We start from the raw sequence: 12,560 nt of genomic DNA, 5'->3' as shown, positions 1-12,560 counted from the left end.
TGAAATGCTAAAACATCTACAAGTTTGACTAAAGTTGAATAAATGTGGTGGGTCCCCCTGTCTTTAGGATTTTAAGGCAGATTTGGTGGCCTGAATGCTGCTTCAGAGACTTTAAATCTTGACACGAAAACTTTTAGGCAACACAAAGCACTTGTAATTTGTGGCCGTTCAATGAATTGAAGTTATTATGATGATAAATATCAGCCCCAACAGTATTGATTGTTGAAAGATATCAATATTAGCTGTCTCATCACTCAAACTGCAATTTAAATAGAGAGAACGACGAGTCTTCATGCTCAGGACTAAAGATGAGCGAAGTGAGGTGAGAACAGGGACAGAGAGCGAGGAGGAGACATAACAATTGATCTGTGACACATTCATACTGCTATATAGTAGAGAGAGAGACTGTTCTCACAGTTTGGGAGTGTCGGTGGGAGCCAGCGGCGCTCTGCCCCTCTGGAATCGAGGTGGTAGATCCCCGTCACTATCACCTCCTGCAGAGTCAACATCGAAGCTTCGGTTAGGGTTCTCATGATCACACACAACAAACCCTACTGACATCCTGATAACATGACAGACAGTGGAAACATGTTGTGCTGCTGTGTGTCACATCAAAACTACAGAGAAACTGCAACATGTGGCAAATTAAAAGAACAGGTTCTGTAGCTTCAGTGCTGTTTCTCCTCCACAGAGAGAAATGATCAAACAAACGGGAACAAATAAGTTGTAATTTATTCAAAAAACTTGAGAAACAAATGTCAGTTCACAGATTTGTTGTTTGGTAATAATTGTGTTATGTAAAGGTTAGAAACAAAGTTTGTTTGTCAGTTAAATATATGAATCCAACGTGTTTAAAAAACACACAAAAAAACTAACTCGATGCATCAACTGCAGTGACGTCTTTGCATTAGGGGCCGGGCCCCACCAGATGGCACTGTGGAGCAGTGCATGACATGATCAATAAATCAATGTAACTAATAATATATAATTTATATGTATATTCTTTGTAACTAACATTGTTGCTCGTTTTATTACATATAACAAAGGTAGCGCTGTCCAATACATTCCAAATATCTTCCTATGGGCGAGCTACCTAAGGTCAGTAGTCTGCTACTTCTAGCAATGTTCACGGGCCCTAATTGAGACCTCTGACCCTACGTTTTAGAAAACTATTTAAGAATATTTATAATGTAAACATAATTTCAACAGTAATTTCAAAAGTTTTACAACGTGACATAGAGGTCCCTCAATATAAGGTAAAAATGCAGGAGCTGCCTTAAAGTGGAATTTTGATATTTTTTAACCTGGACCCTATTTTCCCATGCATTTGTGTCTAAGTCCGGGACCCTAGGGGGTCCTCAGAGTCAATGCAGGGGGGCCTCAAAATTAGGCCTATTGTACATTTTTTGTAAGTTTTTTCAAAAGTCTAAAAGTCTTAACATGAATCCAACATATTATTAGCAAATATAAATCTCCAATGCTTACTGGCCTATATGTAAGGTAGTCACTAAGGCCATCCACAGATACAGTTAATCCTAAGGATTCACTGTGCCACAAGTATGTTTAACATCAAAACATGATTTATAAAATTACGCCAACAATTATTAGGCTATTTTAATAGCTTAGTATTCTATGCACTAAGAAGGTATGGATAAAGGTTTTAGACTGCCCTATATGTTATTGTAGGCCCAGTGTAATATGCAACTTCATTTTATACAATATATGTAGTAGGGGGTCCCTGCTCCGTCTCTATTTCAGTTAAGGGGTCCTTGGCTTAAAAAATGTTGAAGACCCCTGGTCTAAGTGACTAATGTGAACATTGAAATTGATCCAGTATTGAGCGAGAATGCTTTAACGGGCAGCCGCTAAGCAGGCAGCAACGTAATACTTTAGGATAAATGTGCACCTTCAATGTATGTCCACTAAAAGTGCTGTTTTTAACACTGACAGGCTCTCATTAATATTATAAGAGATCTCGCAGACTCTGTATTTTTGGCACACATAATTGGATAGACACCATTTTGTGTTGGTAACCCCGCCTTGCTTGAATTGAAATGAATACTAAAGGTGGGTGTTTATCGTTGTCACTACCCAATCACCACCCTGCATGCTTGCAGAGAGCCAGAAGCCTGTGTTCACATAATAAATCTGTTCCACATGAGCGTGCGTGTGTTGAATGTTCTAGAAAGGCACCCTTTGCTCTTTAATTCTGAGGGAACCATGCCAAAACCAGGCAGCTGTTACATATATATTTTATTTTGTAACAGCTGACACTTTGCTAGTCATTCACACACATGGACACAGACATGCAATAAATATCACAAGTTTCTGCATTTAACAGAGGACTTTTCTTCTTATATGCAAGATCGTCATTGGGGTAACGTATCAGTATTAAGGAAAGTTCTTGAATCATATTTAGCAGATTTTTGGCCTATATGTCCAAACTGAAGCTGTGTTACTACTGTCTGTGATAGATTTGACCTACTGCTTCACAGCCGCCCTGCAACCCAAACCCGACTCTGACACCACCCAGCTATGAAATGTGATCCTCCATCTGTGATTGAGGCGAAGGCTGCTTTTGGGATGGTGGGAAGGCATGTGGGGGGGGGAGGGGGGGGGGGGGGGGGGGCAAAGGGTGAGCATTCTGGATTATTTGCATGGTACTGCATTTTTCCCCTAAATTTTCAAACTCTCATCCTCATCAGATAAGAACACAGCTGCTCAAACAAACTACAGTATTGAATCCTTACTGACCTCATGCGCGCGCGCGCGCGCGCACGCACACACACACACACACACACACACACACACACACACACACACACACACACACACACACACACACACACACACACACACACACACACACACACAGTGGTGGAATGTAACTAAGTACATTTACTCCAATTTAGTCCAATCAATCAGACTATTTTAATCATGTATGCATTTTGTCCAGTGCTGGAGGAAGTACTTCAGTAAAAACAAAACAATGACAATAAATAATATATAAAAAATAAATAAAAAATACTCCTTTAAAAAAAGTACATAAGCATTATCAGCAAATGTACTTAAGCTAGGTAAAAGTAGTCATTATGCAAAATATAACACTTTTAAAGTGTTTTAGAGTTTGTACTTGATAATTTAATTCATATTAATCAATCATATTGTTATATTTAGTAATTGTGATATCTAAATCTGCATAGTAAATATAAAGTGAATGTTGTGGATTAAAAAATAACATTAATTCCCCTAGATGTGAAAGCGGAAATGGAAATACTCAAAATAGAATGATGTTAAAAATATAGGCTACTTAAGTACCCTACTTGAATAAATGTACTTAGTAACTTTCCACCATTGCATTATCCATATTATCCAAAATGCCCAGCCCTATACTGTGTCTGTGTAAAGCCAGGTTAGTAAGAGTTGTGCACTGCAAGCCACCCATGCACATGCCCCCCCCTACGCCACTCTCCGCCCAGGTGAGGTACTTACATGTAGCTTAAGTGGTGACCCAGTGTGTTAGCTCCAGCACCCTGCCTCTACCTCAAATAATCCCTCTCACTGCCATAATCAGTTAAGGAGCCCGCCACATCAGCAAAGTCCTCCAAGACCAGGCTGGTGGAGTCCTCACCAGTGGGCAGCTCGCCGTCTGACGCCCAGGGGTGCTGATAGCGGTCATGCTGGGGGGCCTGGTGTTCATCCAGGGTGGGGTGCCTTGGTCCCTGCAGGTGGGGTTGAAACTGGGCTGGATCGGACATCTGGTAGGCCGGTGCCGGGTCTTCACCCTGCGGATGCTCCTTGCCAATGCCCCCGTCACTGCCGCTGCCGCCCTCGCTGCCCTGCGAGGAGGGGGCCAGCACGTGGTAGAGGCTGGGCAGGCGGATGTCCAACAGCACGCCGCTCTTGATGTAGAGCTTGTTGTTGAGGTTGTAGAGCTTCTCGGCGATGTCGTAGCCCAGCATGATGGAGAAGACACGGGCGATGTAACGCTCCTTTGACATCACCAAATAGAGGCGCCGGCGACGCCATGAGATGTAGCGGGAGTCTTCCTCTGCTGTCATGGTCACCTGGGGAGTATGAATGAAACACCTGAATATTAAAGCTCCAGTGTGTAACGTGTTTAGTTGTTCATTATCAGAATCTGTATTGCCCTTCACAAACTTGTCCTTTTTCATGAATATTGACCACCACCATCAATTCCAAGTATTCCTATTGGCTTGGAATTTTACATTTGCGCTTGCATGAACTGGGGTAGACGCTCCAGAAGGATGCGCCATCTTGAAATATGTTAGCCAGTAAGGGACATACAGGCTATACTGCTCCGCCTTTTCGCGTTTTCGACTCACAGCTGCTGCTAATGGGTATTGTCGCTTCCCGGCCCCGGCAAGTTTGAAGAAGGAAACATGGAGGACCACACGTATTCAAAATCCAAATTTCAGGAACAGGAGTCTTCTTCTTCACCCAGAAAAAGAAAACGGATATTGAAAAGAGCAAGAGACCGGCGTCATCAGAAAAAAGAGTGAACATTGGAGCTGCTTTGGACGCTGCAGTCTCCTTTTCTTTCGCTCTCCTTTCCGCTTGTGGTGTGAAGCGCGCATCCGCGCCACTCTTCGACATGAACTCATCCATGAACTCCAACAACCACGGCTGATAGACAGCCTTTTGTACACCTTCGCTTTTTGAAGCGTGAAGGCTACCGTAGCTGCAATACTGCGTGGCGAGAGAGAGTTGATTGCGATATATGATCTCAACGCTAGATGGGAGTAATTCTTGCACAATGTAGCTTTAAAGTGTTACACTTCAGTATGCGCACTGTTAGCGGAGCGGATGTTCCCCGGAATTTTTCCTTTAACTGGCTACACCTGCTGCGCACACACGGCGTAGGATTGTGTGAGTCACAGGCTTCCGTTTCTGGAGCTGGCACAGCGATGTGAAACGTCAATCTACTGTCAGCACTCAGCTGTTATCAATGAGGAAAAAACAAAACTGCCAATACGCTCATTGACCGTCATTAAGTCGTTTCCTGTATATCGGTACTTTAATTTAAAAGAAAAAAGAGACTTTATTAGCCATTTCTGTGTAAATAAAAAAAATGTAAAAAAAAAAAAAGTAAAATATAAATAGAAGACTGTCCTATTTTTATGCTTGTAGAGCGGATCTCCGCGGTGCATACCACTTAGGCGCTGCTGTAATGCCCGGTGTAGCCAATTTCATCGATTATACTGGAAGCGTAGCATCCGCTGCACATATGTTACACGTGCAATGTAGCCAGCCTGTTAGAGTTTGTGGACTATTGGGTATGGAGTAACGGCAAAAACAGCTTCTATTCCATTCTGAATACAAGTCATTTGTCAATAATTTTGGGAAATACACATATTTGCCTTCTTGTCATGAGTAAAATGAGATTTTTAAGTTGGAGCCAGCAGGGTGGTTGGCTTAGCTTAGCATAAAGATTGAAGGGGGAAGGGGAAACAGCTAGCCTGGTTCTTTCAAAAGTTTAAATCAGGAAGTGATAGTGTATTTTCCACAATGGAGCCATGTCCCCTTTAAAATAACAAGAAATATTAGAATCTTAATTTTTTTTAAATAGTATTTTTTAAAGTATTTTTATTGTAATTCTTTCTATTTTATATGTGGGAGCCAAAATGTGTATTTTTCTGTGTGGTTTATTATTTGTTTAGGCTGCACACATTCTTGGGGTTACTTTTCAGAAGATTAACAGAAGAAAAGAAGATTGATTAATAATCGTTTGTTGCAGCTATATTTATATTTGTGCAGCTCATTGATCAAAATATCCAGCACAGCCTTCCTGTTTGAAACCCTGTTCAGTCCTGGAGACAAACAGTGAATGTCCAACATGACCTTTAGGCTTTGTTTCTACTTTAACTGAACTAATGTAAAGCAATGGGATAGGCTATATGAAAGAGAAGAGGGCAACTGCTTAGTCAGCCTATCAGTCAGAGGCTGAGTCGGACAGAAGGGAAACAAAAGACAACTTGATATCCACGTCTTGGTTTCTTGTTCCAAATCCTTCAAGTTAATTTAACATTTTACTGCCACACTTGGGACTTGGAGCCTCATGAATTAACTGCATGTACGGTACCTGGAACTTTCCCTCCTCGTTTGGTCTGAGAGACTCCCACTCTGGAGAGTCGAGGAACTGGTGGTGGTGGATGTAATGCAGGAACTGTCCCTCCAAAGATACATTGATCCTGAGAGAGAGAGAGAGAGAGAGAGAGAGAGAGAGAGAGAGAGAGATTAGGAAGTGATAATGAGATCTTGAGGTAACTTGCTAGGACAGACTGACTAGTTCCTTAAAAAGTACAGTGATGAAAAGAACTTCCAAAAGAATTTCCATTTTATGCTACTTTATACTTCTACTCTACTGCATTTGAGTTAATATTATACTTTTTACCACACTACATTTATTTGACACTTCTAGTTACCTTTTACATGATAAAAAACAGATATGATTACAGTATGTGATATGATGCAGTACTACACTAATTTATCCAGTAGTATACATAGTGATGTATCTAAACCTGGCTCCAAATTGACGTAGTACAACGTCAAAATTCTCTGACATGTATTTGTTAGTAATAAAAACAATAATAAAATATTCTACAACAATATTACCAGGGTTGGTAGGGTTACTTAAAAATGTATTCCGATACAATTACTAACTACCTGTTAAAAAATGTAGTCAAATGTCAGTAACCTAATCCAAGTATCATAATATTAAAGCCATAAATTGATTACTTTCCGTTACTTTTGGATTACTTTAATAGCTCAACACCAATTATGGGCAGAATTTGCATTGCCCTGTACTTTCACTAACATTAGAGGCCATGATAATGAATTAGTTTCACTCGAGACCAGAGTGGTGGTGTGTGTGTGACTCGTGAAGTGTTGTTATGTCAGTATGTCATTCTTTATTTTAAAATGTATTCTAAAATTGTAATCCTGCTAATCCCCATTTTTACTAAATGTAACTTTAATCTGATTACACATTTCTCTCTGTAACTTTAACGGAATACAGTTAAATTTTTTTGTATCCAAATTACGTAATGTTCTATTCTACTCCCCAAGCCTGGATATAACAATGTGAAAGGAGCCATTCTGCACAATGAGTACTTTTACTTTTGATACATTTTGCTCATAATACTTTTGGATTTAAAGCTGCAGTAAGTAAAAAAAACAAAAAAACAGCAGAATTTAAAGTAGAGTCAGACCTCGTCCTGCAGCTCTCCCTCTCTTTCTGCATGTGCAGAATAGCCAATAGGAACGCTCTCTCACTCTCTCTCTGAAATGACCTGTGATTGGCCAAAGTCTCCCATCACGGGCTAGACTATCTAAAGCCTTAAAACAGAGCCAAGAGGAGGTGCAGTAGTCTAGTTTTCTCTCAGACAACTTGAATTACAATATGCTGTAAGGTTATTACGGATTTTTTGCCCAACAACGTCAGAAATGTATGCCTACCCCAGCTTTAAGTAATATTTTGAATTCAGGACTTTTACTTGTGGAGTATTTTTAGAGTATAGTATTTCTACTTAAACAAACATGTACATGGAACATCTTTAAGATAAATTGATAACACCAAGCTTCTTCTGCCAGGATTCTTTCCGAAATCATATAACATCGGGACATTCCTCCCATAGAAGGAAGCTTTATTTAAGAAAAAGAATAACTTCCGCAGGGTGAGATAATCCAGCACACTAAACATTAAACTTCCATTGGATTAAGTCAAAAGTTTCTGTTTTATCCTTGTGTCAACTTGAATTGAATGTTATCACATCAGTGCTACAAACGATCTGCCTTATGTCAATCACCTGACATCTACTGAAAGAAATCATTACAAGTCAAACCAGTGGTGGAAGAAGTATTCAGATCTTTTAGTGAAAGTAAATGTGGACACTTCTATCTTTAGTGTGCTTCCAACTTTGTGGCAACATTTCCAATAAACGTGCACAAAGCCAGGTGCAGAAAGAAATGTTTTTTTAGGCTGCATTCAAAACCACAGAATATACTAGCACTGATTTGCCCAAAATGTAGCATGTAGTATGCAGTATGCAAACTCTGCAGAATGCCAAAAAATACCAAGATGTCGTACTGATTTGGGTATGCAGCGGACCAGTGTACCACGCCTGTTGTGTTCCACGATGCAAAGCACTTGAACGGTCACAACAACTTGTTTACTTCCAAAACCAGAAACGGACTAAGCCTTGCCAAGCATACTACAAAATAAATGGATTTAACAGTTTCATACTGCATACTACCAATACTGGATACTACCAATACTGCATACTACCAATGGTAGACGGCTGACCTCGACCCCATCCAACACCTTTGAGATGAACTGGACCTTATCGCCGACATCAGTAGCCAAAATCACTAACGCTCTTGTGACTGATGGGGAGCAAATCGCTGCAGCCAGGTTCCAACATCTTGTGAAAAGTCTACAGCAGCAGATTATTTACGTTTTGGAATGATATGAGAATGAGTCCCAGCAATCACGTGTTTGTGTGTCCACATACTTTTGGCCATATAGTGGACATTAACATTCCAAACAGGAGACTGTTGATGAATGGAAATGTCTAAGTAACACATTTAGTAGTAAAACACTAAAAACAGATGTTGATTACATATCAGTAATGCAAATCTTTAAATCTTAATGGAAAAATTAAGGATGAACAAGAATATAAAATGACAAAAATCATTATCAGATTTTTGTTTCTTTGTTTCTTTTTTTAGATTTGGCTCGTACTCATGAGCTGTTGGCAGAGTGACCAACATTTAATCTACAATGATGAATTTAAGAGGAGCCATCAGCGTCCACTCCTGTCCCAAAGTACAAAGATATCATTTAACCAGCTGGCAGAGTGCAGAAGGACGACACCCTGGTGAGTCACAGACAAAAATACTGTTTACTACATTTCTCTTGTGTAGGCTCCAGGACTGTGAAATTTAATGCAGCTCTACTTTGAGGATGTTTGGATGAAGAGGATACATTTCCTGTGACGGTTACACACTGCCAACAGCATGAAAGAGTCCGAAATAGGAATCCAGTTCTGCCCTAGTCAGTTAAAATAGGAGATTTCTTTCAAACAATGGGTGCGCTGAGGAATTTAAATCAATAAATACTACAGTATATCTGTGGTATAAATGGGTGAACACATTTTATTTTAGTCTTAATTTCAGTGACACTGAATCTTGCAACTTATTTATAATTATAATTAAAATGGAAAGAAGAAAGAAGAACTACCTACTTGGTTGAGAAGGTTAAACATAATGTAAAATAACATGAACATCTGTACAATAATGTAAACTACCACTGTGGAAAGCTTTTAGTATTCAGTTTTTGTAGAGAGTATCTCAAAACAAGTGTTAGTCGGTGGTTGAAAGTGCAATTTTGAGGTACTTGTACTTTGCTTAAATGTTTTTGATGCAAATTTACTGTTTAGGTTCATTTTCACCGCTCTCATCATTTGTCATCATTTCCAGACACAGAAGGCAGCTGTTATATAAATCTGTAAAAACCCACTGTGCACTATGTACCTGCTCAGTACCAAATGGCAGACAGACAAAATGATGCCGCATTTCCAAAGCATGGTACAGCTTGACTCGACTCTACTTGACCCGCTCTTTTTTAGTTTTCAATTAGCAAAGGTTTTGGCTAGTACCCGGTGGCTTGTACTTTTTTTTGGTACCACCATGGTCGAGGTTCCAAGCGAGCTGAGTCGATACTAAAAGGTGGAGTTAAAACACTGCAAACCACTGACTGATCAGAGAGAATCGTCACGAGCGCGACACGGGACATCCTGTACAAACCCACGATTATTAAATAGCCAAGCTACCGTGAACAGCAACTGCAAGTTTTTTATACCCTCGACCCAGATTTTAAAAAATGGCACAAAACCACTAACAATCGTGCAAACGTTCTTCTGTTTGGTTACCAATAAAAGGATTCAGCAAGTGTCATGTTAAAGATGATGTCATGGCAGTGTCACGTGCAATGGCGATCAGCTGAGAATCCCACCCTCACTGAGGGGTTTCTATCTGCAGTGGGAAATGAAAAGAGAAAAGTACTAGTACCAAAAAAGTGAGTTGAGTCAAGTTGAGCAGAGCCGTATCACACAGTGGAAACACGGCTTTAGAAAGCCGGTGAACATAGTGGAGCATTTAGCAGCTAAAGACCCAGATATTTCCCTTGGATGTTGGTGGAGACCAAAAACGGAGCTAAAAGGAGAGTGAATATTGGACCTACATTCATCGACAGGCCTTAAACACGGCTCCAAATTAATGCTAATGTTGCTGTTGTAAATAAGCAACTGTTTGCCACGTCAACTTCAAAGGTGATGATACTGTATGTGACATGTGTTTACTGCTTGTTTCCACTGCCTCCAAATGGCCCAAAAAAGGTTTTGTAGTTATTGTAGTTTTAAGAAAAGTTTTCAATGATTTACTTTACTCAAGTGTCTTGTATTGTTGTGGAGACGGTTCTGTTGTTTTGTGGTTTGCATTATGTAGTACAGGTGTGCAGATGTACACACACATGCACACATTCCCCACCTCCCAGACAGCAGAAAGGAGAGCCGGTCGATTGGCGTCTTGCCCTCCACAGCGTACGTCGCTCCTGCCTTCAGCTCTACCACCTTGTTCTCAAAGGCACCGGCGATCTCCTTGAACACCTGGATGGGCACGCCCAGCGGCAGGTACACCGCCTGGTAGAGGGCGGTCAGTTCTTCACTGCGTATGCCCTCCTGGTGCAGCCGATAAAGCAGGTGGAAGATCTGAGCCAAGCAGGCCAGCAGCAGAAGCAGGTTCCAGGTGAAGACATCCAGGCTGCACATTGTTAGCCAACCCCATAGGCTCATGAACGCGAAGGCGGGAGTCAGGAAGCCGAAGATGAAGAGACACCCGTAGGCCCCGCTGCCTCCCATGTAGCCCAGGAACAGCATGGTGTTGCCCAAATGGTAGATGGCTCCCTCTGTGTTGTTGGTCCAGCCATCGCAGAGAGGGGGAAAGAACAAGCTGTCCAGCAGAGTCGAGTTGTCTGTGCTCATGTTTGTCTTCAAACGACAAGCTGATGAGACTTTTCTGATGCACAAAACAACGAGGACCAAAAAACTTCTCATCCAATGAACTTTGGTTCTATTTCTGTCCCATCAACATGTACAACTAGATGTTTTGTGTGATCAAAAATAAACAACTAATACTGCCAGAAGAATGTCAGAAGTAAATGTTTGTTCCCTTGGCGTGCAGTGGAAAGTTCTTCAATATGAAGAAGTTCTCACGGCTCTATTTATTATAGGATCACAGCTGGAATGGGTTTCTTCGTCTTGTCTCATTATGCGTCCCTTCCTCCCTCTCTCTGTACTCCGTCTTTCCCTTCTGAGTCTTCCTGTCGTCTCTCTTGCTGTAGCTTTTCTGTCTATTTCTCTCACCCATCCGGCCTGCATTGTAGAGCCAACAGCTGGAAGAGAAGGGATAAGGGACAGTGGGCGTTGATAGAGCCCTAGAAGGATAACCATGTTTGGAATTGTAACCCAAGGAGAGAGAGTGGTGGACAGAAAGCAGGCCTGCTACTTAACATAACAGAAAGAGAGAGACAGGAAACAGGGAGGACAGGGACTATAACAAATCCACGAGAGACTTAGAGTCACACACATTTAAAACTTTTTTTTTTATATAAATGTCCCAACACAGTTCTTCCTCTACCCAAACTTTAAGAGTCCAGTTTACTCGCAAGACAGCAGTGTAGCCGGTGCATATATAGACATTGAATAAGTAGAATGACAGTGCAGGTCAGATTTCAGGTATAAACACCCACCACCCCCACCCCCTAACATATCCAGCTCTCCTCTCAGTCAGGACGAAATCTAGATTCTTCTGTGCTGCTTTATTTTTCCTTAGCAAATTAAAAGACTAGTGATAGTACATGTAAATTAAGCAAAATTATGGATCTACAAGCCAAAGAGCCTGTATTTACACAAGAACCAGTATTCTTGCTGTAACAATTGTTGCTATCAAGTTATCAAATATATGCTGGAGGAAAATACATTTAATGAGATAGATTTTCTTCTGATATGTCTTGGTATTGTAAACACTAAGATATCTTAATACCTGACAACCACTACCATATATATTTTTAAACTACCACAAGCTGAATTGCTTCTGTGACATATTTTCTCCAAATTAACAAAATGGCAATGAGGTGCTTTTTGGCAACGGGAAGGTCACAATGAACTGGTGGATTTGAAGCACAGTGTACAACTATCACTTTGTGGCATGAAAAGTGAAACCAGTTAACACAGCTTAGCATTTCCAGCTGGTTTTCTGAATGTGATGTCCACTGTCAGGCACACTTCATAACAGTGACACACTACAGAGGAAGAATGCAGATATGCTATGTATTGACTTTGCAGGGGCAGAAGTTATTTTTAAGCCTAAGTGCATACCAGGGACAGCAACTGTGGCAAGCAACCGTTCACACAGAATGGCCCATCACTATAGAACCTCAAGATGAATGCATGGATTTGTAAGTGCATTTAATCTACAAC

At 40.9% G+C, this 12,560-nt stretch overlaps 1 protein-coding gene across 2 annotated transcripts in view; it reads right to left on the bottom strand.

Annotated features, from left to right (window-relative positions):
- The window catches only part of popdc2 (popeye domain containing 2), a 12,353-nt gene extending 858 nt beyond the window's left edge, over positions 1 to 11,495 (bottom strand). The window contains exons 1-4 of one of the 2 annotated variants that reach the window (XM_031313110.2): positions 10,570 to 11,495; positions 6,104 to 6,212; positions 3,632 to 4,067; positions 1 to 494 (exon numbers count right to left, since the gene is read on the bottom strand). The exon at positions 1 to 494 is cut by the window's left edge and continues 858 nt beyond it. In XM_031313110.2, coding sequence (XP_031168970.1) covers positions 412 to 494; positions 3,632 to 4,067; positions 6,104 to 6,212; positions 10,570 to 11,135 — 1,194 coding nt within the window. In that variant the 5' untranslated portion in view covers positions 11,136 to 11,495 and the 3' untranslated portion in view covers positions 1 to 411. Of the gene's footprint in view, positions 495 to 3,492; positions 4,068 to 6,103; positions 6,213 to 10,569 lie in introns of both variants that reach the window. The other variant, XM_031312981.2, reaches the window with a different exon arrangement.
- Between the last annotated feature and the right edge of the window lie 1,065 nt (positions 11,496 to 12,560).

The sequence above is a fragment of the Sander lucioperca genome, chromosome 8 (assembly GCF_008315115.2).
Source record: "Sander lucioperca isolate FBNREF2018 chromosome 8, SLUC_FBN_1.2, whole genome shotgun sequence".
NCBI lineage: Eukaryota > Metazoa > Chordata > Actinopteri > Perciformes > Percidae > Sander > Sander lucioperca.
The sequence above is the reverse complement of the archived record's forward strand: the minus strand, read 5'-3'. Positions and strand labels throughout refer to the sequence as shown.